Source organism: Ursus maritimus, unplaced genomic scaffold (assembly GCF_017311325.1).
Source record: "Ursus maritimus isolate PB19 unplaced genomic scaffold, ASM1731132v1 scaffold_15, whole genome shotgun sequence".
Classification (NCBI taxonomy): Eukaryota; Metazoa; Chordata; class Mammalia; order Carnivora; family Ursidae; genus Ursus; species Ursus maritimus.
The window spans coordinates 57461028-57487051 of NW_024423897.1; the positions used below are offsets into that span (position 1 = coordinate 57461028).

The 26024-nt window shown below is 44.2% G+C and overlaps 1 protein-coding gene across 1 annotated transcript in view; it reads right to left on the bottom strand.

Annotated features, from left to right (window-relative positions):
* Nucleotides 1-3596: 3596 nt before the first annotated feature.
* Nucleotides 3597-26024, bottom strand: part of MTRR (5-methyltetrahydrofolate-homocysteine methyltransferase reductase) — a 32086-nt gene continuing 9658 nt past the window's right edge. Inside the window, exons 6-15 of the mRNA XM_008689911.2 lie at nucleotides 21595-21717; nucleotides 19867-20020; nucleotides 18875-18963; nucleotides 15371-15551; nucleotides 13295-13337; nucleotides 12538-12724; nucleotides 9550-9668; nucleotides 8404-8496; nucleotides 8110-8289; nucleotides 3597-5402 (exon numbers count right to left, since the gene is read on the bottom strand). Coding sequence (XP_008688133.1) covers nucleotides 5258-5402; nucleotides 8110-8289; nucleotides 8404-8496; nucleotides 9550-9668; nucleotides 12538-12724; nucleotides 13295-13337; nucleotides 15371-15551; nucleotides 18875-18963; nucleotides 19867-20020; nucleotides 21595-21717 — 1314 coding nt within the window. The 3' untranslated portion in view covers nucleotides 3597-5257. The remainder of the gene's footprint in view (nucleotides 5403-8109; nucleotides 8290-8403; nucleotides 8497-9549; nucleotides 9669-12537; nucleotides 12725-13294; nucleotides 13338-15370; nucleotides 15552-18874; nucleotides 18964-19866; nucleotides 20021-21594; nucleotides 21718-26024) is intronic.

Genomic DNA, 26024 nt, shown 5'->3' on the forward strand with positions numbered 1-26024 from the left:
TTTGATTCTTAGAAAACCCGTCATATGGTCTCCATCTTTCTGGAAGTTGGTCCGCCCCAGCAGATATTCAGTGCGAAATAGAGCAGAAGCCCTGTCCTGAAGGGGTCGGAGCCCTAGCGGTTCTACTGCTAAAAACTTTCTAAATGTTCACTGTTTTGTCTGCTTGTTCTTTCCGCTACTAAGAACGGTGTATTGCATTTCCCAGTTGGGATTTTAGATTTGGCTTTTCTTCCTTTTAGCTTTTCTGACAAATGTATATATTTCGGAGCTTTGTTATTAAGGGCATGCTTGGGATTTTCATGACTTCCTTATTAGCTCTAATCACCATGAAAATATCTCTACTAGCATTTCAGGCTTCACGTTTCCTCTTTATATTAAGTGCATCTGCTTTCCTGTGTGCGTGGCATGTCCTTTCCCAAGCTTTCAAACTTAAAGTGTCTTGTCTCTTCTAAACAGCATATGGGTGGGTTTGCTTAACGTTCTTCCTTTTACTTGGATTGTTTCCTACCCTTCAATTACTGAATACTTCGGGCAGGGTGTACTCGGTTTGTCCAGCACACACACTATAAATAAACCTAGGATGGAAGATGTATGAGGCTTGGCTTTCCAGAAAATGTTACATTCACTGTGTGATTTTTGTCATGTAAAATGAAGACATTCCGTGACCTAAATAGCTCCTTTTGTATAGGGATGCCCCCTCTGTGACATATGCAGATGTTAAATCTCAGCCACAGCCTAAGGACCTGAGAAGGGAGAAGGGAGGAGTAGCGGTGGAGGCAGTCCTAGATTTCTCCGCGCTTCCCCTGTGCATACCTGACGTTAGTAAAGGTAGATACTGGTTAAGATGTCTGACTCTCGTCAACTTGATTTGATGCTCTGACCCTTTGTATCATGTCAGCTCTCGAAGAGGTTTTGCTGCTCTGATCCCTGGCTTCCCCACGACAGCCAGAGTAAGCCCCCGGAGTGGAAGCTGCATCGTGTTCCGCCTGCCATCAAGCGGCTCTCTGGACCAGCACTCAGGGTAACACCATCAGACCTCCCCTTCTCTGTTCCTCCCACTGACCACAAACTGTCCTATCTCAGGGCCTTTGTCCTGTCGCCTCAGCCTGAACAAATCCACAGTGGCTGGCTTTGATGTAGGAAAGTTGTTAGGAAGCTGACGGCCAAGAAAGAATTCTTGAGACATCTTTGGTGCAAAAAGGTGGTTTTATTAAAGCACGGGGACAGGACCCGTGGGCAGAAAGAGCTGCACTGGGGTCATGAGGAGTGACCCATTATATACTTTCAATTTGGGAGGGGCTTAGGGACAGCAAGTCTCTTAAAGAATTTTGGAAGCAAGGTTTCCAGGACCTTGAGGGGGCTAGCTGTTGTAAGGAAAAGATCACTTATTACCATCTAATGAAACCTTAGTCATGAGACCCTTCAGATGTATATTGCTGGGTCATAGGCTTGGGGGATGATTGCCAACACCATCTTGGGGTGGGGGTGGTGGGGGGGGGTTGGGCTAGGATTGCCTGTTGCCCTTTAGCAAAGTGTCAACATCGAGATAGTTGAGTCCCTAGAGGAAAGTCACTCTGCCTGTTTCAAGGACTTGTCAATGGGCTGTAGATAGTAAGGAAATTTAATAATTTTTCTTCTACCTTTGTTTCCTACATCATAGAGACCCTTCAGACATGTATCAGTGGGTCACATGTTTGGAGGATATTTGCCAACAGGTATCTTGGGGGCGTAGAGATTAAGGAAGTTTCCAAAGGAATTTTTATATATTAAAGTAGACTCATAGGGTCCTGGGGGGTTGGGCTAGGATTGCCTTTCACCCTTAGGGAAGTATTAACATCGAGGCAGCTGAGTTCCTAGAGGAACATCGCTCTGCCTGTTTCAAGGACCTGTCGATGGGCTGTAAGTAGTAAGAAAATTTTTCTTTTGTCTTTGTTTCCATCAGCTCTCTTCTCTCTTTCGTTTTTCCCTTTCCCGATGAGACTGTCCCTGACTACCACGAGGTTGCCTCGCCCCTGGAACACTGGAGACCAGACCTACTTCAGACCACAGCCTGTACCACCTTCCCAGACACCATGTAACTGGTACATCGACTTATTCACTGATGTCTCTTCTCAACATACGAATGGAAGCTTTCTGGGAACAGACGGGTCTCATGTTTTGTTCACCACTGTACGCACAGCACTGAGCAGTGCCTACAAAGCAGGCTCTTCATTACCTGTGAAATGGGGGAATCCCCCTCTGGGTATGGTTTTGGCTGTACCCCACATGTACATCTAGTGTCTAAAAGAAATCAGTCCCAAATACCCTGTATTCCATTTTTATTTCCTCCTATGCCATGGATCATTTCGTGTTATTACGCGCTTTGTGGGTTGCTTTGTATAGTTCATTCTTAAATCCATTAGGGTCAGAGAACAATGCCTTATTTTATGCAATTGTTTTCTCTATGGCCTAGTTCATAATCAATTTCCAATCAAATATATTAGGAAGCAATGAGGTGCCTAGTTTGTTGGGCATACACATCTAGTTTTCTTATTGTCAAATTCTATTTTATCTGATTCAGTGTGGAATACTTTGGCACAGATATATGTGTGTTACACAGAGTAAAGAACCCTCTGGGCGCAGTTAGCATTCTAGTGAAAAAATCCACACTGCAGACAGCTAGCCGCCCCAGCTGTTTGGTGACTTTCATCACTGATCAGCATTGGTACTGAAAATGATGGGTCCGACAGCAGCTTGTTAGAATGAGTTAGAAAGGGTCTCTGGTTGGTAAAATTAGTGGTGTTCAAGATCTGATGGAGTTTGGATATTCAGGGGTGCTCCCCACCCATACATACCAGGATCAGATTACCTGGCGAGGCCCTCAGGTAGTGCATGAGGCTTAGCCCCACAGTAGCGCTGTGTCCAGCCCCTGGGCTGGGGGGCAGCCCACGGTGGTTAGATGGACAAAATCCTGCCCCTGAAACGTCAAAACCACCTTGAAACTTTTCTTTTGATAGGTCACGGACCATCTAGAGACGCGGAACTCCACTAAGCTTACCTAACAGGCTGTAGGAGCTGTTTCTCCTGCTGTTTTCACTATCATCCTCTGGTGGGGCTGTGAGCGAGCCGACAAACCGGCCCTAGCACTTGACATCTAACACTGCCTAACAGAAGAACTGTGGATGCTGGAGGTAGACGAGATGGCTAAGGGCAGGTGCCAGCGCCCACTGGGAAGGCGTATTTGTGTTTCTCTTTCCGGGTCAGCTTTGGGGTCACGTTCATAGACGACAGTGATAAGTGAATGCAAGTTCTTGTTCCACCTTATTATATCTATCAGTAAAGAACATTGTTCTTTGTCCTTTTTAATGTTCTCATCTTGTCTGTTTTGGCTGATATATACACCGTATCCATATAATTAGGTCCGTAACCAGATTTGCTTGAGATGTTCTGCTTTTTAGATTTGTTTCCATTATAAAATACATGAAATAAGACTAAAGATCAAACACCCATAAAGCATTATCAAATCTTAACATTTTTCAAAATGACCAGAAACCTTTGACAGGTTGATGTTTTTCAAATGCCAATCTCTTGAATAAAAAAAACAATATACACCAGAGCCTAGAAAAATTAATCATACCCTTTATACTGTTTTCTGTTGTGGCAAATTTTAACAGTTTGTCACTGGGAATTGTCATAGTCCATTTGGGCGGCTGTAACAAAATACCAGAGAGTGGGTGGCTTATAAACAAGGATTTATTTCCCTCTGTTCTGGAGGCTGCAAGTCCAAGAGTTGGGTGGGGTCAGGTCTTGGTGAGAGCACTCTTCTGGCTGCAGACTGCCGACTGCTGTGTCCTCACCGGGTAGAAGGAGCCACAAGCTCTGTGGGGTCTCTCAACAGGGCACTGATCCCACCTTGAGGGCTCCACCCTCGTGACCTAAGCACCTCCCAGAGGTCCCACCTCTTGCTGTCATTGTAATGGAGGTTAGCACTGGAACACAGGAATTTAGAGGGACAAATACTCAGAATGGTAGGAATTTTCTAAAATACAAGGATACTAATTTAAGAAGGCATTTTAAGCCTAGGATACAATTTGATTGATATCATGGGGTTGAGATAATGCACAAAAACTAAAAAATAAGCCAATAAGAACACAGAGGAAGAGTGGGGGGTTGTAGTTTTACTAAAATACGTACTTGCTCGCATCTGTACACAGAATACAAATTTCCCTAAATTTCTAGAACTGTGATATTATCAAGTAATTGGGATAAATACATCATATAACAGAATTTTAAAATATATTTCGCATTTCTAAAATCATTTTAAAAAATCTCTAAGCATTACCTTAATATTATCAGAAATATAGTTTAGGTAATAAATAACCATTTGATAAAGTTATACAGATCTTCCTTAGCTTATAGTGAAGTTATATCCCAATAAATCCATTAGAAGTTGAAAATACTGTTAGGCCAAAAAGCAGCCCTTGAAACACTGAACATCACAGCCTGGCCCATCTTACCTCACACGTGCTCGGGACACTCACATGACCCTACAGTCACATATTAGGGAACATCTCATGTAATTGAGTACCACACTAAAAGTGACGAAATGCCTGTGTGGGGACAGACGGTTGGTGGCCCTGGAGACTGCTGTCACTGCCCAGCATCAGCAGAGAGGATGGATCACACACCACCAGCCCAGGAAAAGATCAATGCTCAAAATCGGAAGCACAGTTTCTACTGAACGTGTATGGCTTTCACACTGTTGTCAACCCTAAGCCCGGGACTGTCCGGATAAATAAGTAATCAGACATACTATACACAGTTAATTTTAACACAATAGGAGTAATCTTTACGGTACAGTTCATATAAAAATAAATTATTTTTTCCTTATTTAAAAAACTGGCAACATAAGTTCACAGACTTTAACCATCTACGTGGTCGGCCTATGTGCCCACGTCCGTGCTGGAAGCCTCATCACACAGACAAGACGTCTTCCCTGTGACGTTCTCCAGGATGCGGTGGCCGCCCGGGGAGGTGCTGGTGCAGGAGGGCCGCCCCTCAGCTCAGGAAGCCTCCAAGCTGAAGCCCGGTGCGGGGAGCGCAGAGGCACTGGTGGAAACCCCAATGGGAAGGCACTGTCACGGTAAGGTGATCCACTCCCACTCTACGTCCTCCAAAAAGATTTTTTTTTAGTTTTAAAAATGGAAAGTCTCCGTTTCTGCCAGTCTTTTACTATTTTTAGCCAAAAAAAAGCATCACTCTTCCTTTATTTCTGATTTTATGACCAAATATCCTGAAGATACCGTTTTTCTTCTTTCAAAGTAGCCAATGTTTTCATTGCTTCTAATTTTTCAACTCCAGCCTGTTTGCTGATTATTTCCACAAGGGTATCATTGACATCTTTGGCCATATTCTTAGCATCTCTGGAAAAAAGAACAGCATCGACGTTTTTTGGTGGGGCTTTTTTTGTTTTTGTTTTAAAGATTTTATTTATTTGACAGAGAGACAGACAGCCAGCGAGAGAGGGAACACAAGCAGGGGGAGTGGGAGAGGAAGAAGCAGGCTCCCAGCAGAGCAGGGAGACCAACGCGGGGCTCAATGCCAGAACGCTGGGATCACGCCCTGGGCTGAAGGCAGATGCTTAACGACTGAACCACCCAGGTGCCCCTAGCATCAACGTTTAGAAAAGAAGAATTTTTTACCAAAGCCTCCGTAATTCACAAATCTAACTGCCACTGACTTCATCATCACCCATCCTGGCCCTCCCTCTACTTCTCTGGGAAGCGTCCCAACAAGTGTCCCAGCCTGTCACCCGTCAGGCCTCTACCCAGTGACCAATCCAATTTGCAAAGCTGACCACATCATTCACAGCTGAAAATCCCTCAAAGGCATCCATGTTCCAGGAGCAGCTGAGTTTTCAGTAAGTGTCTAAGACCTCATAAACCTGGCTCCTGCTCGTCTCCCTCATCCCCTCCCTTAGGGCTCCAGGCACACAGCGGAACTCGCATTCCTAAGGGCAAAAAGGTTTTACACCTACAAGCCTACACACACACACACACACACACACACACACACACGTGCGTGCACACAACTATTAACAGACACACTTACTGAGAGCTCAACTATGGGCCTGGCTCTAAGTGCTTTGACACGTTTTAGTTCACTCACATACAGGATGGGGGAGGGGCCCTCCTGTGCGCCCCCGCGGCCGCCACGTGGCACCTGCTGTACTGCGAGCCCCTGCTGCTGTGGTTTCCCACCAGGGAGTGAGCGGGCTGCAGGCAGTGTCTCACTCAGCCTTCCATCTCTCAGCACCGGACTGTGTGAAAGCACTCGGGAGGCGCCCAGTGTTGCTGAGTGAGCAAAAGCGGGACGGGACACTATATGTCAGCGACGGAACCTGGCCTGCCCCTTTACAGTAACAGCTCTTGAAAAAGGTGTCTCCAGTGGCCGCCTCGACTTCCTCCTCACACTTTCCCCTCAACCACTGCAATGGACCTTCCATCCCCACAGCACCAGTGGCTACCAGCTGCCAAACCTACTGGTACCCTCTGTCTTCTTACTTGACTATCAGCAGCGTAAGGCTTCCCCGCTTGGGACAGTGTCCCCTGGACCTAAATTAGGAACAAGTTCACTTCTGCCGAGGGGCTGGTCCACATTAGGGCACCACAGGGTCTCCTTCTGAGCCCCTACCACCGACCAGTATCATGAACACTACCAATTCCACTGTGCAGATGGGAAAAGTGAAGCACCAGTGATTGTAAAGAGCGATTTCTGGGTTAATGTGTTTGAACATTTAAGATATTCTCCAAGCGCTCACTTACCAGTTATTCACGTATTTGTACAACTGACTTTGCCTCTATTAGAGGTACATCTAAAACTTAAGCCTGGGGGTGCCTGGATGGCTCAGTCAGGGAGGCATCTGCCTTTGGCTCAGGTCATGATCCCAGGGGCCTGGGATCGAGTCCAGCGTCTGGCTCCCTGCTCAGCGGAGAGTCTGCTTCTCCCTCTTCCTCCGCCCCTCCCCTTGCTTGTGCTCATGCTCTCAAATAAATAAATAAAATCTTTAAAACGCCAGCCTGTTCTGAAGAACACTGACTGCCCTATCCTCTACAAAGTGACAGGCAAACGCTTCTTTAAAAGCTAAATGAAAATGGAAACCAGCACAATGTCCAGAATCTATGCCCTTTATCAACCTAAAGCCGGGTTTCTCAACTGAGAGTCAAAAATCCATAAACAGGTCATAAAATCAACTTCGGAGGCAAAATCAATTTTAAAAAAAACGATAAAGCAGAAGTTATCACAACATGTCATGAAAAGTAAATAGAAAAAGTTCTGTTTTATAAAACTTGTTTCTATTATAACTATTCTAGGTCACTGTACCAGTATTTCTTCTTTACTATCACGGTTTAAAAGAAAAACAAAAACCAAACCAAACCAAACCAAACAAAAAACCACACCTGACTTGGTGATATATAGAAGTTTTAAATGCCCGGGATGTCTCAGAATTAAAAAGAGCTATTTCTTACTCAAAAGTCCTTTTTAATCAGAAGTTTTTGTGTACTCCATTAAAACAAGTTGGTAAGGTTTTAAAATTTTTATTTTTTATGGCAATTTTGGGTTTCTGTAACAGATCTTGCCTCAGAAAGCATGTAAAAAGACAAAAATGATTCCTGACTTACTGTCAACTTTGACATTACAAATTATGCCCTTATGCCAAAAACAAAACAAAACAAAAAAAACATCTTTAGATCCACATTCTCAGAGTCAAAACCAGGTCGAATGCACAAATCATATTCTTGGATACAACAAAATCGATCCTGAGACTTCAAGTTAAATGATCAGCATCTTAACACCAAATATAACTTTCAGAGGCTAAAACATGTATTCGATATGGCACAAGGCATTCAGAAATCTAAGAATTGATTTCACTTCTATTTCCCTGATGATGACAATTTATTGACTATTAAATGTATGTTAAAAATCATTTTAGAACTTGTATTTCTATTCCTGTACTTAAGAATCAAATCTCTCATCCCTACCTGTCTGGATTATTAATGGTCCCTCGTTCATTTAATAAATATTATCAGCTGCCTTTGCCTACCTGGCATTTGCGTGATGGCCACTTACCCACATACATAAATACAGCCGCGCTCATGGAGAAGGAGCCTTGCCACCTGCTCGCTGTGAAGCCGGATGTTGTCTTGCACGTACCTCACTGGGGCTTCCTCCCCAACGGGAGCATCTCTTGAGAAGCAAACCTTCAAGTGAGTTAGGATTCCACGCTTGTGGAAATGTCTGAGCTCCTCTCTGAAACACAATATATAATGGGTTACTGAAAGGTTTGTCATTTAAAGTTAAAAGGCCTGAAATGAGAACTGTACACCCATTGTTGAGTCTGCCATTACTAGAACTGTATAGTACCTGAATAGATAATCCCTATCTTTATGTCGGCAGCCAAAAAACAACCACATTGCTCCGAAGTGTCCATCTGGATGTTGTTCTTGGAGTTTCTCTCTAGGTAGAAAAGAAAGTTGAGATGCTGGATATAAAGAATATGTAAAACCAATCTATTTGGTCAGAAATACCACCAACCAATCGACAGGATTCACCATCACTGCGAGTTTAGCCACTGAGTTAATACCGTCCTGCCCACGGGGCTCCCAAGCCCCCCAGCAGACACCCCGACAAGCACGCGCATCTGTGGGCTACAGACACCGACAAGCTCCGTACGGCATCTATGAGGATAATTCAAAATATCCCACTGTGAAAAATACACTAATTTCTACATTAAATATTGATAGCAACTTTGTGAATAAAATTAACTCTCAATTAACGTAATGGAAAAGTAGCCCAGGGCTTTAAATGGTAGAACGATCTGCTGTGAAGGGTTTCAGAAATGACACAGCAAGGAGACACGCTGTGTTTATCTGCCGTTACTCTTTGCTTCCTTAACGAAAAAAACTAAAAACAACAAAAAGACTTTGCCCAAAGGATATTACACCACTATCTGGGGACCAGCACATAAAGGATTGTTCATTATTTCAAAAACAGGGAGAGAAGCACAATTTATTTTATATCAAGTAGTTCTATACTGATACAAAGACACATCTACTAGTATCAATCTGCTGAAAATTACTGGTATTGAGGTTTAACTTTGAAACTTTTGGTATAATTGGATCTCCGTTAGTAGCAATTTTATCTAGTTAAGGAATAGATGGAACAGCCTGCACATCAGCCCAGCATAAAGGTGTGCCTGAAATTTGTCCCCAACTACATACGTTATAAACTATAGTGCAGCTGGGGGGGAAAAAAGAAAAAGAAAGTGCTACAGTAAAAAGGGAAGTTCTCATACAAAACAAAACCTATGGAAGACATCATGTTTACTTTTCCCATGCTGACAAATTATGCTATGCTATCACACATTTGATAGTAATTTTCTAAAATAAAAATTTTACAACCGAAGTCCAATAACCAAAAAATCACTGAAGAAACAAAAAGGCTCTCTATTTTACTTCCACCCAGGATCACAAGGGATACATTTTCTCAGTAGTCAAAGAGAGCACACACCTGTGTTGCAGGAAACCAATGAAGGGCGCTATGCCAGTTCCTGGACCCACCATTATGATGGGGGCTGAGGGGTCACTCGGTAAGTGGAAAAAATTGGTTGTTCGAGGAGAGATGGATATCTGGAATATTAAACCAATGCTCGTAAGTCTGAATGAAAACCTAGACAAAGGCATATAACCAAGATGATCTTTGCCAAAGAAATTAAATAGCAGCATTAAACCTTACTGAAACCATGAACACATTTGTCATTACAGAGGGAAACAAAACAAGTCTGTCTTGCAAATTTGTCTTTTCCGTCGAAATCAAAGGTGCTTTAAAAATGACAGGCATATTTCTAAGGTAGAACACTGAATAGATACAATCAAATTCTTTTCCTAGGCCCATGGGTAAGATCTGCTTCCTGGTAGGCAGCCCATCATCTGTACGATGGAGAAATGCACGACGAGCTGAAGCTAGGATTCTGTGTTTGCACATACGTGGGCAATGAAGATCGGCATCAAGATGGAGTGAGAGCTTTGAGGGCAAATTAGCACCTGAAGCAAAAATGAGGGGTCGCTCCAAAGATGCTGAAGAACTGTGCTGTGTTAATCTGAGTTCAATGTTATGCGTTCGTGCAAAACTAGAAGAATAAGCAGCATACACAGATAAAGACAATCTTTTTGCTAAAATCTCAAAAGATTGTTCTTCTAAATCATGTGCCAGGAATACGTACAAGGAGTCCATTTCTAAGTATATTTCAGTCCCAGTGTCACTTCGCCATAGGCGTGAGTTATACTGAGTGACAGGAATCTGTTCTAAGTGAAGTTGGATACATTTTAACCTTTAATGTAAGGAAAACCTTTTGAAGTTCATCGACAGGACAAACACCATACTTTGTAAAGGAAGAACTGGCAAAGATGGGAGATGCGTGTCGGCGTTCTGGAATGAGACTGTAATTCATCTCACACTAGTCTCACTTGACCCACGCACCAGGCTCACTGATGGTACTCAATATGACAAGCACTACAGATAGAGAAATGAACAGAATCCCTGTCCTCATGGACTTACATTCTAGTGGAAGGAAGAGACAATAATCAAACATTTATCTGTAAAATGAGTGGTAATGATAAGACCCGTGAGACCCATGAACCAACCAAAGCAGGATACACTGGGTCGGATAGCGGTGCGCTAGTGAGAGCACGTGGCCCGCATTCTAGGGATTGCAAGGAGACCAGGATTAGTTCGCTCTCACTGTAGTAAATCCCAAATGGTTTACAACAGCAAGCGCTTCTGCCTGGCTCTCCTTAAAGGCCACAGGTGGACTACAGCTCCACAGCCTAGATCCTCTCCATTTGCATCCCAAGCAGCATCCCTGACCTGCACCATCCCATCCTTCCACCAGAGAGAGAGGCAAGCCACACCAGCGGGGGATTCAGTGCTCCTGCTTAGAGGGGGCATAGATCCTGTCTGCTCGCATCTCACTGGCGGAATGCGGTCACGCAGCCAGACTACACATCAATGGGCAGGGCAGTCTACGCCTCCTAAGGACAGGGGTTATCTGTCAACAGCCGTCCCATCTACCATTTGGAGGAAGGTGTGGGTGGGTCACGTGAATGTTAACATTCTCTACACTTCCTAATAAAATATGTATGGCAATAAGCACCGTACAATTTAAACTGTATCATCATTCCCGTACCTCCAATGCCTGAATACTAGGGAGTCTATAATAAAGATCTGTTAAGATGGAGAAAGGAGAAAGAAAAAGGCAGAAAGGAGAAAAGAATGTGTGAATGGCACTCATGCTGGGTGTTTGTGATAGGTTATAGATATATATATTTAACTTTCTGGAGACCATCCATTTTTATAGGATCATAAAATGACATAATACTTTTATGTCCGTACCATAATATATTTCAAAAAAGGAACAGTGTCTCAGGTTCTTAATATGTCTTTGATGCATGGTGACCTAGAAGTATGGGGGGGTGGGAGAAGGGGGGGGCGTCTCTCTTTCTCTCTCTCAGGCACCTCCATCCCAGACTGTAGCCTGGGAAAATACCACGGTAAAGGGCAATTTCAAGCTGCAGCTTCCCATGAGCCCTCTCAAGTATATACTGAAGTCTTACTTTCCCCTTAGGGCATGAACTTTTCAACTCCAATAACTTACAGCAACCAAACCAGTCCTAAGATAATGCTACAAACGACATGTTCATTTCTTCAATACCACAGAGAAAGACGACTTCATGATAAAGCCCGAAATGTTTTGTTTAATTTCAACCATTCTTATGGGCAAGGAGGGACTTTAAATTGTTCCTTATGCTGTGGTCTTGAGTGAGATTCGCCGATTGCTGTACGAAAACATGAAGGATGGCACTAGGTCCAGATGTAAATGTGTCCACAGTTTGGTCACACACACACACAAAAAATCAAGAAACATGTTTCTCCTACGTGTTTTAAAAGTGCTTCCCCCTCATTATGCCTTCACACTAACAGCACTAATTTGGATTCTACACCACATCTAAGACAAAAGGGGAAGAAACAGGGCAAAAATCCTACTACCCCAAACCGAAGGACATAAAATTAATCTTTGGTTGTCAACTGATCGCCAAGTGAGGAATTACCTGGGACACAGGATATGGTCTGTACATAAGGTGAGGCTGTCTCTCAATACCAGCCTTCAGTATTTACTTGGCTCTTTTCCTGTGCCCAATCTTCTAAGACTATTAGCCAAAAAGACCTTCTTTTCTAGGAATATGAAGAAGAAGGAGAAAAGGCTGTGTTGTACAAAATTCACACTTTACATATTTGAGAAATACACGGATTAACTAATAGTAAATGAAAAAAGTAATGTTTTCCTGACTTTCCAATAGAGATTTTAAAATTCAAGTATGGCAAACATTTTCCTGTGAATAAACCTGATGGTAATGGACAATGCAGGGGAGACCACACTGTTTTTCCTAACCAGGCAAAGAGCACAATTCTAATAACGCCCAAACTGCACACTCCCAGTACCTGCGGCGCCGGGGCTGTCCCACCTTCCGCACGGGACACTCGAGTGTCTGGACGAAGAATTGCCGCAACCACCGCAGCCAGCCAGCCTGTGCACACGCCCTTCCGCAGAACCTCCATTGTGGTGGTAGACAAAAACTCCACAATGTTAAAAATGAAATGAAGCTTCCCTGGGTGAGACAGGTTTGAGCTGCAGAGACACACAGGTCAGTTTTAAACTCTGTATCAGGACTCATGCATACAGGCCAGATGCGGCCTTTTTTACTTAACTGAAGGATATTTCCTGTGGGCTCTCATCTACCTTCTAACTCTTCAGGGAAAAGAGCTCTGTTGCTACTTAAAAGCTCCTCTTCTCCTGCCCCCTGTTTTGTGATATTCAGAAAAGTTTCCAGTTACCTGTTTGCTTTAAGACTCCATAAGATTTATACAACCTGTCATGTCTCCACTACGCACCTCTGCTGCCCAGTGGAGGTAGCCTGGCACAGCCGTAAAGGCAGCAGGTGGAGGACCAGGGCACTCGCAGCCCGACGTGGGGAAACGTGGCTGCGGACCAAGGGTGCACTGGACAGCCTACACTCTCTGAACACCTGCAGGACAGGAGTCCCAGCACCAGTCTCCTTCAGTCCTTACCGTGCCTGCTACTGTCATCCACAAATCTTGTAAGTTTTCATTGGGTGAATTCGGAAGTAATAAGGATTTGGAAGCCAGAGATTCACAACATTTTGGGAGAAAGATACTATATGTTAATAAACATCAGTACCTCGCACATGAATATGGTCTGGGCTGGAGCTTAGGAAGATGTTCTAGGGGGAAAAAAAAAGCAATTAATTCACTGCTACTGAAAATTATATGTAAGGTTTTATAAAAATTTAAGCCTCAGTGGATTTCTTTTTCTTATTTAGAACACCCAAAATAACATTTTAATTTAAATCATAGTTTAGAGCAAGTGTAAATTCACTGTGACTAAGTCCCTACTGAATATTTTTTTTCCAATTCTTCACGTTAAAAATCAGACATATTGCATTTCTTTACCTGAAATCAGTGTCTTTTTAAAGGCTGGTTTCTTAAACCGAAGGATAATAAAAGCATCCATGAATGGGTTTCAGAATCAAGAAACCCATTAATTTTCTGTGTGTACACAGTTTTCTGCAGAAGTGTTCAGAGTTTTCATACTTGAAATAAGATCATGGCCCCAAAAGATTAAAGATCACTATTTTAAGGATTATGGGAAACACCTAGGCTTGAAATATCTTTCCTCCTTAATAAAAAAAAAAAAAAAGGAAATGCTTTTCTTTCTTATATTTCTGTAACACTAAAATGAGAGTGTAGTGGTAAAACCTTTAAGTTATTCAGAACCCAGTGGTTTCTAGATACACTGGAGCTCTTTTAAAAGCAGGTCAAAGTCTGAATACCTAACTGCCCACCAACAAACTCTAAATTTTTTTTTCTGTTCAAGGTTATATTTTTAATAGTTATCCGGCAAAAACTTGGAAAGACCCTTCTAAAATTTAATAAATAACAGAATAATGCTTAATAGAGGGCTCAACATAATACTAAGCTTTAGATACATTAAGATAACTTAAAGAAGTGGAAAATAATTTGAATTCTGTTAAGTCGCAATGCCTTCATTAGTTTTTTACAGAACTACATAATAAATGCTACATAAAAGTTTAAAAAACCCCAGCAAATCTACGAAAAGAACCGAAACATCCTCAAATGCTGGACAGCTTTACAAGAGTTCTTACAACTTCCCTACATATGTTCTGATTGTTTTCCCAACCCCTGTGTTCGTTTTAAACTGAGAAGGGGAGGAGTGTGTCTTTGATACAGGGAGCCACCTGGTTTAGTAACTTCACCGTTTTGAGAAGGAAAAGGAATAATAAAAGGGAGAGAAAGCAGGATCTGACTTAATAAAGGAGAACACCCCGAACTGTACTGGACATCAGGGGACCCTGGGGCCTAAAAGTAAAAAGCACAATTCACATTTTCCTATCACCAACGATAAATGCAAATTTGAAAGATTTTATTACTTATCACTACAGGAAAAGAGAGAGAGGAGAAAATTACCAGCACAGGAAAGTACTCAAGGTTTAACAATCCTGTCCAATTCTCACAGTCGCTGCCCCTCAAAATGTCTCCAATCCCTAGTGAGGTTGCCACCGAAAGCCCCTCCCCTGACACCAGTTCCTCAGGGAGGATCTTCTGTCTTCTGTGGGCATGAAGACCCCAGGAGACAATGAGGACAAAAAACAGAATCACCTTACATTTGACTATTCAGTGACAGGTCTCGCCCAAGCTTCAAGCCTGGAGCGACCCTGAGCAAGGCCACTTGCACAGCTACAGCAGGAGGGGTCCCCATTGCCCTTGGAGAACCCTGAGCTGGACTTGGCCAGACAGCAGCATTCCTGTCTTCCGCACAGACCACACACTGCATTCTGTCAATTACATCTACTGTTCATCAGCTTTGCAACAGAAAAAATTTTTTCCTTGGGTAATTCATTTTTAGGTAACATTGGACTAAAAAAACAAAACGAAACTTTCTGAAAACTAGCTAAATGAATAGAAAAGATGTTGAATGCGGACCCAAAGAAAGAGAATTAAGACTGGCTGTAATGACAGCAAAGGCCAGTGACAACGACAGAAGCAAGAAATAGGAGATAGACAATCTTGGCACAGGGATTCTTTCTGACTTTCAAGAGGCCCTGAACACACCCCAATGTTTCCTCATGGAGACGTGTTCCCACGTGACAGACAGACTCCAGAGGGTGGCCCACAAGCAGAGGGCTCTGTACAAAAAGGCCCACTGGGCATAGGGGCTGGGAGAGCGGCCACTCACCGAGCAGGAGATGGAGCGGTGGCTGGCAGGACGGGAAAGCGAGGAGGAGGTCTAACAGGCTGGCGCGCTCATCACGCACGAAGCGGTTGTAATCGGCGGCGCCCTGCCGGCTGCACAGCTCCTGCAGCCTTCGCTTCTCTGGCCCGTCGCTGGTGTAGTCCACCAGGGCTCGCAACAACGCCTGCGGCCAAGGCAAAGAAAGCCAACTGAAAGTACCACCTGTGGTCAGGCTGCTAGAGTGTCTAGTTAGGATGGAGCTGGGGGTGTGTCCAATTATCCAAGAAAAAGTCACAGCACCCTTCGGGAGTATGATCAGGAAAAGAGAATTTAACTTATTTGCTTTATTGCCAGCCCGTTAAGGAAAATCACTTTCCATATTCTACTTTTAGCCACCTTTCCTGTTTCCTAAACCAACCTCACCAGTCCCAAGTATGATCTCAAACTACATGTCCGATACATCTGAGTAACAATGATCAGAAATCTCCTAACTTGGGGCACCTGGGTGGCTCAGTCATTAAGCGTCTACCTTCCGCCCAGGGCGTGATCCCAGGGTCCTGGGATTGAGCCCCACATCGGGCTCCCTACTCCACTGGGACCCTGCTTCTTCCTGTCCCACTCCCCCTGCTTGTGTTCCCTCTCTCACTGGCTGTCTCTCTCTGTCAAAGAAGTAAACAAAATCTTTAAAGAAAAAAAAAAAAGAAATCTCCTAACTTATCACATTAACTCAAGACAAAATACTTGTTCTTGTCTTAGTGGATGATTACGAGCTAGACCTCTACGTTCATCTGACAAATGTTAAGTGCTCTTTATACAAAGGCAGTGGGCATGACAGCTCCTTTGCTGGCAAGGCTCATGGGACAGGGACAGTGTGCAAGAGGTTAACTACCCCAACAGGGGCAGACTGAGGATGTCAGGGGCTCCTGAAGCCGAAGATGCCCCCGAATGCAAGCCTGAGCTGAAGGCTGGCCACAGGAGAGAAAGTGTGAAGAAGGGCTACGCCGAAGGCCCAACTCCACAAAGGCACAGGAGGCAAGCAAAAGCAAGCTCCCGGGGCCACGCACAGTTCCACGTGGATGCAGGGCAATGCGGGCACGGGACAAAGGCTGAAAAGACAGGGCCAGAAACTCAAGATGCCTCCTGCACATCGACCCTAGGTCACCTCGGACTCACTGGAGAAAGAGGAGGAGAATACAATCGAAGAAAACAAAGCAATAACATCTTGAATCCCAAGCCCCAAAGACAGAGCCAAGTCCAAACTCTTGGACAGAAGACCAAACTTGCTAATACGACTTTTGGTTTCAACGTGCTCCAAATATGACATATGTAGCTCCTACCACTCGAGGGTTAAGAACAAAGCAATTAAGCCCATAATCTGCATCAAATGCTAAGTGAAATGCTAACAGGGACTTTTTACTCCATGGCTCAAGCACCTTCATGTCCTGGACCCCCTTACCAGGGAGGACGAGATCATTCCTCTCGTGAGCATCACGGGTTTCCAGCGGCTCAGCTCAGAAGCCCTGCTGAAACTATCCTAAGACCAACAAATCCCACGCCTTCTTCAAAATGCCAGGCATGGAGCCAAAGGCGGAACAAGCACTTGGGAAACCGTGTGGGATGAATGAGCACCCCACACCTCTACACGGGCCTTCCATGCCGGGGTACAAACTCGCGAGTTCTCCATAGGTAAAGAAGGCATGTGACAGAACAGCGTATATACTAGAAGACCTCATTTGGATCTTAGCAAACAAAACCAAGTGTTAAGCCTGAGGATTTAATTATAAAGGAATTTTGCTTCCCAAGTTACTTAATTTTGTGGCAGAATTTTTTTTTAATGTTTTTTTATTACATTATGTTAGTCACCATACAGTACATCCCTGGTTTCTGATGCAAGGTTCGATGATTCATTAGTTGCGTATAATACCCAGTGCGCCATGCAATACGTGCCCCCCTTACTACCCATCACCAGTCGATCCCATTCCCCCACCCCCTCCCCTCTAAGGTCCTCAGTTTGTTTCTCAGAGTCCATAGTCTCTCGTGCTTCACTCCCCCTTCTGATTACCCCCCTTTCTTTATCCCCCTTTTCCCCTACTGATCTTCCTAGTTCTTATGTTCCATAGATGAGAGAAATCATATAATTGTCTTTCTCTGCTTGACTTATTTCACTTAGCATTATCTCCTCCAGTGCCGTCCATGTTGTAGCAAATGTTGAGAACTCGTTCTTTCTGATAGCTGAGTAATATTCCATTGTATATATGGACCACAGCTTCTTAATCCAGTCATCTGTTGAAGGGCATCTCGGCTCCTTCCACGATTTAGCTATTGTGGATATTGCTGCTATGAACATTGGGGTGCATATGGCCCTTCTCTTCACTACGTCTGTATCTTTGGGGTAAATACCCAGTATTGCAATGGCTGGGTCATAGGGTAGCTCAATTTTTAACTTTTTAAGGGACCTCCACAGTTTTCCAGAGTGGCTGCACCAACCTGCATTCCCACCAACAATGTAGGAGGGATCCCCTTTCTCCACATCCTCTCCAGCAATTGCTGTTTCCTGTCTTGTTGATTTTCGTGTGGCAGAATTTTTATAATGAGTGCGTTACTTTTATGGTAAGGAAAACCATGTTTACCTAGACATGCTTTATGAAATGGTAGAGTTGAACTAAAATTGTGAAACTGACTGCATTTAATCAAGAAGTTCTCATCACAGTGAATACTACATTTATTCAAATCATATCTAGGTCTGAGCCTCTCTCTAAAGGAGTTTGCTTCCCAGAGACTGCATGCAACAAACACATTAATAAGACAGGGCATAAAAAAGACTTTGTGGAGGGCAGCCTGATAATAGCACTATTTATACACACTGGCAATACGAATTTGGCAAAGCACAGCTGGGAAGTCTCCCCCATTCATACCCACGTGGGGGACAGGCTTAGAAGGAATCAGTTACATGCATCTTTTAAAAGACAGCTCCCTGCATCCTACTGACATCTAGTGGATCATTCTCTCCACGTTCATCCAAACATCAGTATAATCTCCCAGAACCTTTCATTTTTTTCTGAAGAATTCTGACTTAACAGTTAAGAATTATGTATTTTCACACAGAAGAGATCTCAACATTAAATGGGCGGCAAGTAGGGGAAAGCCTGCACTCTCACAAGCTTCCTGTCATCAAACACAAAAAGGGTTAAGTGCAGCCGGATAACACAAGGTCATCTGGGGTCACTTTAATTACTGATTAATGTAGCCCATCAAGTTATAACCTAGTAAAAATAAGAAAAAGCTCTACTTTAAAAATCTTATGTCAATAGAAAACAAAATTTCAATATAAGCACAACATAAAAATATCTATGACAACTGCAAAGATACTATGCACCCTTGGGACCTATTTTGAAAACATGGTGTGAAAGCTATATTTTTGAAGCCTTCAAAGAGCAAAAATACCAGATTTAATAAATCCTACACAGAGCTAAGTACACTTTTAAGTAGTTACCCAAAGACAAGTACCTTTTTAGGAACTGCTCGTATTTCAAGGCACCAAGTCAGAATGAACTGGAGAGAACGTCCCTCGGGTATGTGCTGGGGTAAGGCTGCTCCTTTTCAGGCAGACAGGAAAGAGTCCATGACACAGAAAGTAAAGAATAAAACATTTCTGCATTCTTAACAATTAATACTTTACATTACAGTGCTAGCAAGGTACAACGTGATTTGTGGCAACATGTTTATGCAGTCAAAAAAAATTCCAAAATGAATGCGGGGGGGGGGGGGAACACCTTACAAAAAAAAATTAAAAAAAGAATTATAAATTCAATAGCATTATTAGCCACATCTAAATCTAACAAAGATAGACCTTTGGTATGTTTCATAAAGATCCCAAATCTAGGTATACCAAACAAGAGGGAAATTATCCAAAGCCAAGGAACAAAAAGCCAAAAGATGGCACTTGTCCACTAACATTGCATATTCTTCTCAAAAAGAATTTTAGAACTGATGGAGCTCCAGTTCAAGATTCTTAGTAAATAACTAAAAAAAAATAACTTCCTTTAATCAGAAAAAATATTTTTATATATTAAATAAGCAATAAATATGCTATGAGAAATACACATGACAAAAAAAAAACTTTAAAAAGGTTCATATAATAAATGTTTATTGTAGGACTACTCTTGTATAACTCAGAAACAAAATAATGCTAACTCAAAAAGCAAACTAAAAAATCAGCCCAACTAATCCATCCGCTTCTCCAAGACTAGAGCTACATTCATTTTTACCGTCCAGCAGTGTCCAATAAGCATAAAATCCATCATCATCCCATTCAGTGTACCTGATGTGAAAGTTAAGAAACCCACAAGGCAGCAAGTACCGGGGTTCTGCCCACTGACCCGTGGCCAACCTCGGACCACCTGTGCAGCTGTCACAAAAGGTGTGGGGAGGGGGTCCTTGCACTTGTCACCTCCAATCTGTTGGCCCAATGATACTCTAAGAAGAGATCAGGGCCATACCTTTCTTTTTTGTGTCTGCCTTAATTTTCAAGAGGACACAGTGCTCTCTTCTGTCTGTGAGCTGCAGTCTTTGGAGAAGGTTTTGTACCTCAGAGTCACTGTTGGGACAGATCACGTTGAAGGCATCTCCAGGCTGATAGGAAAAATCTGTTTTCTAGAGAAGAAACAACATGAAAGAAAAAAAAAGCCCATGAGTTAAAGAGTTTTAGTTGTGGGGTAAGAAAAGCATGTTTTTTATTATATGATTCTTCAAAAATATGAATTAGAAACAAAATAATTCTAACTGCAAAAAAACAAATAAGCCCCACTGAACTAATGTACTTTCATTACAAGTTTGTTTTTGATTTTTTTTTTTTTAAGTAATTCTCTATACCCAATGTGGGGCTCAAACTCACAACCTCAAGATCAAGAGTCATGTGCCAGCCAGGCGCCCCAAGAGTTACTTTAACGAAAAAAAATTTCAGTCATCCAATGTTTTGCTTTAAACCATTTCAGTATTTTTTACGTTAATTAAAACCTTTCTCATTTAAGGTACCTCAGTAAGTAATGTTTTATCAACATAAAAACCCCCTATGAAAACACACATTATGAGGGAGAGAAGGCTGTCTGCATTGGTTCTCAATTTCCTTTCTTTAGGGGAAGAAGAGGAGTGGGAGATGACACTTTATTTTTCCTTACTAGCAAAAAACGTAACAGCACCTGGCTTGGTACTGGGAATGAACGAGGGCTGGAGGAGCCAGCTTCCTCCACACGGTATTTACAGAGCGATGCAGAACCAGGGCAGGATCCGGAGAGAGCCTCTGACCACACATGCTCACAGCCCTGGCCTGTGAGGAGCACAGCTGAACCCACCTACTTGCCAACCCTCACCACTTTACAACGAAAGTGTAGAACAGAATAAAACACAAAATGCTTTGGTGTACAAATATTTAATACAAATTATTGAAATGTTCCAAAGTAATGTGGAGCTACTCAAGAGTATGCAAGCAAAACTACTTACTTTTGATGCCTGTCATTTCTTTTTCCCTATTAGGAGTTCAATGAAATCTACACGGACAGCCCCGACACACCCTTTTCTGAAAGCACGATGCACCTCTCCGGACTTCCACTGAAATACACAGCTGAGTGACTCTGAAGACGTAACTTAAGCACTGAGGTTACAGGGTTAGCAGGTAGCCTCTTAAATGAGGCCCGTGGTTTGGGGCAGAGGTTGGGCTCATGGATGGAGGTGAGAGGCAGCACGTAAGCCCCTGAAGTTATATGCAAAATGTTTATACGTAACCATTTTCGGGGGGGGGAGCGGTGACTTCTTCCAGATTCTCAAAGGAATGAGGACCGCCACTGTGAGAAATGAAGCATTCTAGGCCTGTCTGATCTGAGCTCTATTTCCAGCCACTGGCTGACCTCGGGTGAGCAGCTGCCTTTCTCGGGACTCTTCTCACACGGAAAATGCTGCTCTGATTCCATTATTCTTCCGTGCCTTACTGAGTAAGGGAGCAACGCTATTCTTTCAAGTTGAGTCACCTCCTCGGTCACTCCTCATGCTAGCCCCTTCCTGAAGTGAAAAGAGAACGAGTGTGAGGTGGGGAGGAAACATGAGGGGTCAAGAATAAAGAGGGAAGATGTCCTGTCAGAGTCTCTCCTCCTTCCCGAGTGTGTGGACTCCAACAGCACATAAGCCTCCGCACTTCCTGATAACAGCGCTGAGAAGTAAATTCTGTAACTTACTGAAATGTCCAATTCCACCAGAAGAGTGGTTTTTATGGCATCATCTGTAGTCAGTTGAACTGCCTTTGAAATTGGAACTTGAAAAATTGGATCCACTGAAGTCACAGATGCTTGACTTTCTTCCTTGAGAAACAAATGTGATAAAAATTACTAAATGCAATTTTCAATTTTACTTGCCATTGCTTCACTTAGTGACTAGGTAAGATCTACAGGATTTTATAAAATGTCCTACATATTTAAGTATTCTTTTCTAAGGCAAATGGCTACAGACATAGGCCTCTCAATCTTTCAGAAGAGACAGCGCATCCATATCTTAAACTCCTTGACTATTAGACAAATTTCTGGGATATATATTGAAAACATCAGATACCAGCATTTTCCTGTAAAGGTCTAAAAGTCTTCCAAATAAACCATGCAAAAGGAGACTGTACGCATGCACAATTTCAGAAAGGAGAGTCTAAAGGAAAGGACACACACCTGTACAGAGGTTCACGGGAACCCGCAGAGTGGTGGGCCCTGGCGTGGGAATGTTCCACGCCTGCACTGGTCAGTACAGGAGCCACTAGCCATATGTGCCTAAGCACCTGAATTCTTAGTTTTATTTTCATTTACTTGAGTTTAAGTGGCCACGCGTGGCTAGTGGCTCCTGTATTAGATAGCACAGGTCTTGGGAAACTGCAAAGAAACCCAATTCGTTGTACTACTTCTACTCCTTTTCCAACTTGATGTTTCTAAGTTCTGTTGAAGACAGAAACTTTACAAAATGCTAACCAGTTAATACTGGATAAATAGCTATGTGGAAAAACTGGGAAAAGGATCAGAACTTAGAGCCTGACAGTCATGACATATGGGGAACTGGGAGATACCCTGCCTAAGGCAGCCTTCAGCAAGGCTGCTGGGAATGCTGTTAGCAGACAGCCCTCAGCTAGGTCATGGTCACCTCGGAGACTGACCTCAGCATTTCCAGGTCACGCCTCCTGTTAGAGGCAGCCCACATCCAACAGCTAATCAAGAACTATAAAGGTCCCCTGCCCCTTTGCCCCAACTCAGTATGATGCTAAAGGGCCGTCCCAGCTCCGGAGAACCCATGAAGCTGGCTAGGGCCTTTGCTGGGACACATCACAGCCCACTTCTCACTGTGCCCACTCCTGCTTCTGTATCCTCCATTCCCCAAGGTGAGGATCCCAAGGGGATAACCTAAAAAATAATCAAACAGTTTGATTCAAAGGAACCCAGTCTGTGACAGCCGGTGCTACAGTGGTTTCAAAAAAGATGCTAAAATGAGAGTTTGGAGCTGGATCACCCACCTGGCTGACAAGAGCACTCGACACTGGTGACAGATGGGAGACAGAGAGCACAAGGTGTCGGTAGTGCAAGAGCTAAGTGGGATGGTGCACCATAAAAGGGAATGCATTAGTCAGTATGCGGTAGCTGATGCTTGAGATCTATGGGGAAATGGCACTGATAAGGCCAGTAGAATTGTGGGCATTGCCACGCTTCCTTGATGCTTCTGGAAAAAAATGCAAAAGGCTGAGAAAAATTAATCAACAATTAAACATTAAGTGTGAAAGCCAGAGAACACGCTCTGTAGCACACGAAGAAGCTGCGCATCTCTCACAGCCTGACAGAACGCTAAGGCCAACTCGGACAGGCCAAGAACGGCCTCCTGGCCGCTGAGGAGAGGACATGTGGGTTGAAAATCTGAATCCCTAGATTCCCTTGAAACTGCTGAGCCTGCAGAAGTGACTACTTCTTCCTATGAAGAGCAAGAGCTTCCTTCTGGCTTTAAGAGATCTGCTCTGCAAGACACACCCACACCCCCACTCCTGCACCCCATCTCCTCTCCCAGCTGCTGGGCCAATAAGGGTTCAGTCACAACATACCAGGCCTCAGATGGGCTGGGCCAGCTAAGGCAGGTGAGGGACAATGCTCTGAAGAAAGTGCAGGACAGAGCAACACGCACCAGCAGAAGCCAGCCAAGCACGCACAAGACGGAATGCTAAGGTCCCGGGCCAACGAGGGCAGAACATCAACTTGGACAGAAGAGTTTTGCTCATTGGGAGCACTGTCCTAGGATACTGGCTTTAACACATTGGCAACAGCCTCTAGGGATGGTTACGAGGCCAAAGAGAAAGCAAAAGTCCACACTAAACGAGGCAGAACTGCTGAGAGTTCCATGGCCAGCATCAGATGACAGGAGTAAAAGGCTCAAAAGGACAGAGTAGAGTGGATGAAACTACGAAGAGCCAAAACCTATCTGATGATGATGTTCCCTGGAGCAGCTAGAGCATACACCACTGCCAAGGCCGACAGGACAGTGCTGGTGAGGGGCACCAGGATCATGGAGAAGTTCACGGCTGCAGCAATGGGAAAGCCTGGACCACCAAAGAACAGAGGAGCGTGGGAGCACTCAGCCACCAAGTCCTGCAGGGTGTTGGAAGGAGGCATGATTATCTCAGCAGAAAGGCTGGAGGGGTTGCAGGGGGCATCCCCCCAAAGTGGCATAGGTTGGTGGGGGAGACTCAGCAACGTCATGGAAACTGTACTCAATAAAGTCTTTCTTCCAGGGGGTAAACATATATTGGGCCAAGGGGAATACTCAAGTACTCCAGGAACTGCTATAAGAGGGTCCAAGTTATGCTGTTACCCAGGAACCCAAAGTGTCATCATGAGCCACATACTAGAGGGAGGCCTATAGCGCCAGGCTGTACACCGGAATCCTGGGCCAGGTCTGGCTCCATGGGTCTACTCAGTTCTTGGCCTTTCGTTAAGGGTTATATAATAGGCCAAGAGGAATCCTCTGAATTTGACACTGTCCTCTCCCCTCACCCAAGTAGAAAGTGAAAAATACAGCATCCTGAGGCACGGCAGGTATTAATACTATCCCTAAAAATGTAGAGGACCAGGGATGGTTTCCATCTAATTCACCAACCTGGTCCCTGCATGCAACCACCAGGCAGATCCTGGGGGATGACAATGAACCACAAGGAACACAAGCAGTAGCCCCAATAACGGCCTCCGTGAAGGATGGGTTCCTTTGCTAGAGCAGATTAATATGGCCTCAGGCACATGGCATATGGACAGAGAGTGAGCCATTGTGCTCTTTTCCATCTCTATCCCTAAAGAGGGCCACACACTTTCACTTGGAACAACTTCCATTTACAATTTTGCCACAAGACCGTGATAATGCTCCTGCCAGCTGTTATAAGACAGTCTGAATCAACGTGGAACATCTGGACATTCAGCAAAACATCACACCAGCCCACTACATCAGTGATGTTATGCTACTCCCACTCAACATACAGGAAGTGGCTAGTGTGCGGGAGTCTCAGATAAGGCCCAGGCCCTGCGCAGACTGAAGGGCCAGCGCTCTAAGTATAATTTCCAGGAGTCCAACAGCCTGGGCCACACCAGGACACGCCCTCCAGTAAGGGACACGCTAATGCATCTTGTACCTCACTTCACCTGGACAGAAGGAGAACAGCTGGCAGGCCTTTCGGGATCTGGAGCAGCACCTCCCTGGGATGACTGCCTGGACCAAAACAGCAGGTGACTCAACAGGCAGCCGGCCGTGGGGGGGGGGCCCCGAGCAGGAAAGGGCTGTGCAGCTGGCCCAAGTGATAAGTATGGACGAGAGCCCCTGAGGCTTGCACCACACGATCCGGAGACCCCACAGGCTACGAGACACCAGGACTGGGGGAACAGATGCTATGTGGAGCGGGACTGGCTGAGACGAACTGAAGCTCAACTGCCCACTCTGCCAGTGCTGCCCCCCACCACTCGGTTCCCTCATGTGAGGATCCCAAGAAATCTTTTTCCAACCCCTTATCCTCTAAGTATAACCCCTGAGCAAATGTACACAAATAATGCCTTAACTAGCTGAGATTTTAAAAATCTTTCCACCACATTACCAGCAACTGAAGCCTCTTTAATGACCTGTGCCGTACTGGAAGCGTTCTCAGATCCCCCTCCTGAAGCACCCCATTTGATAAATCACGTTCCCATGCCTCTGCCACACGGACCTGTCCCTGCAGCGCGCAACAGGGGTGCTACACCCTGCCCGTGCGCCCACACCCACTGTCCAGCCAGAGGCTCACTGGACGCACTCAGGTCTACTCCCAGGCCTGACAAAAATGCACTTATTGTAATTACCTCACTTAACTAAACAATTTGCACAATAATGAACCATAAGTGGAAAACAACACCGGACAGCTGTTTCTATAAACACGTTTGTTTATCTGAATACTCTAGAAAAACACTATAAGCAGATGTTAAAAAACCACTATCCTATCAGGTGTTGGCCAACAATTCTAACGTACTAGAAAGTTGTATTTAAATTGCTTCTCAAACATCTAAGCCTTGCTTCATTAAGAAGAAATCAAGAAGCAAACTGCGATCCTGCGCAGAGAGTGTGGTTTATGGGAGAAAGC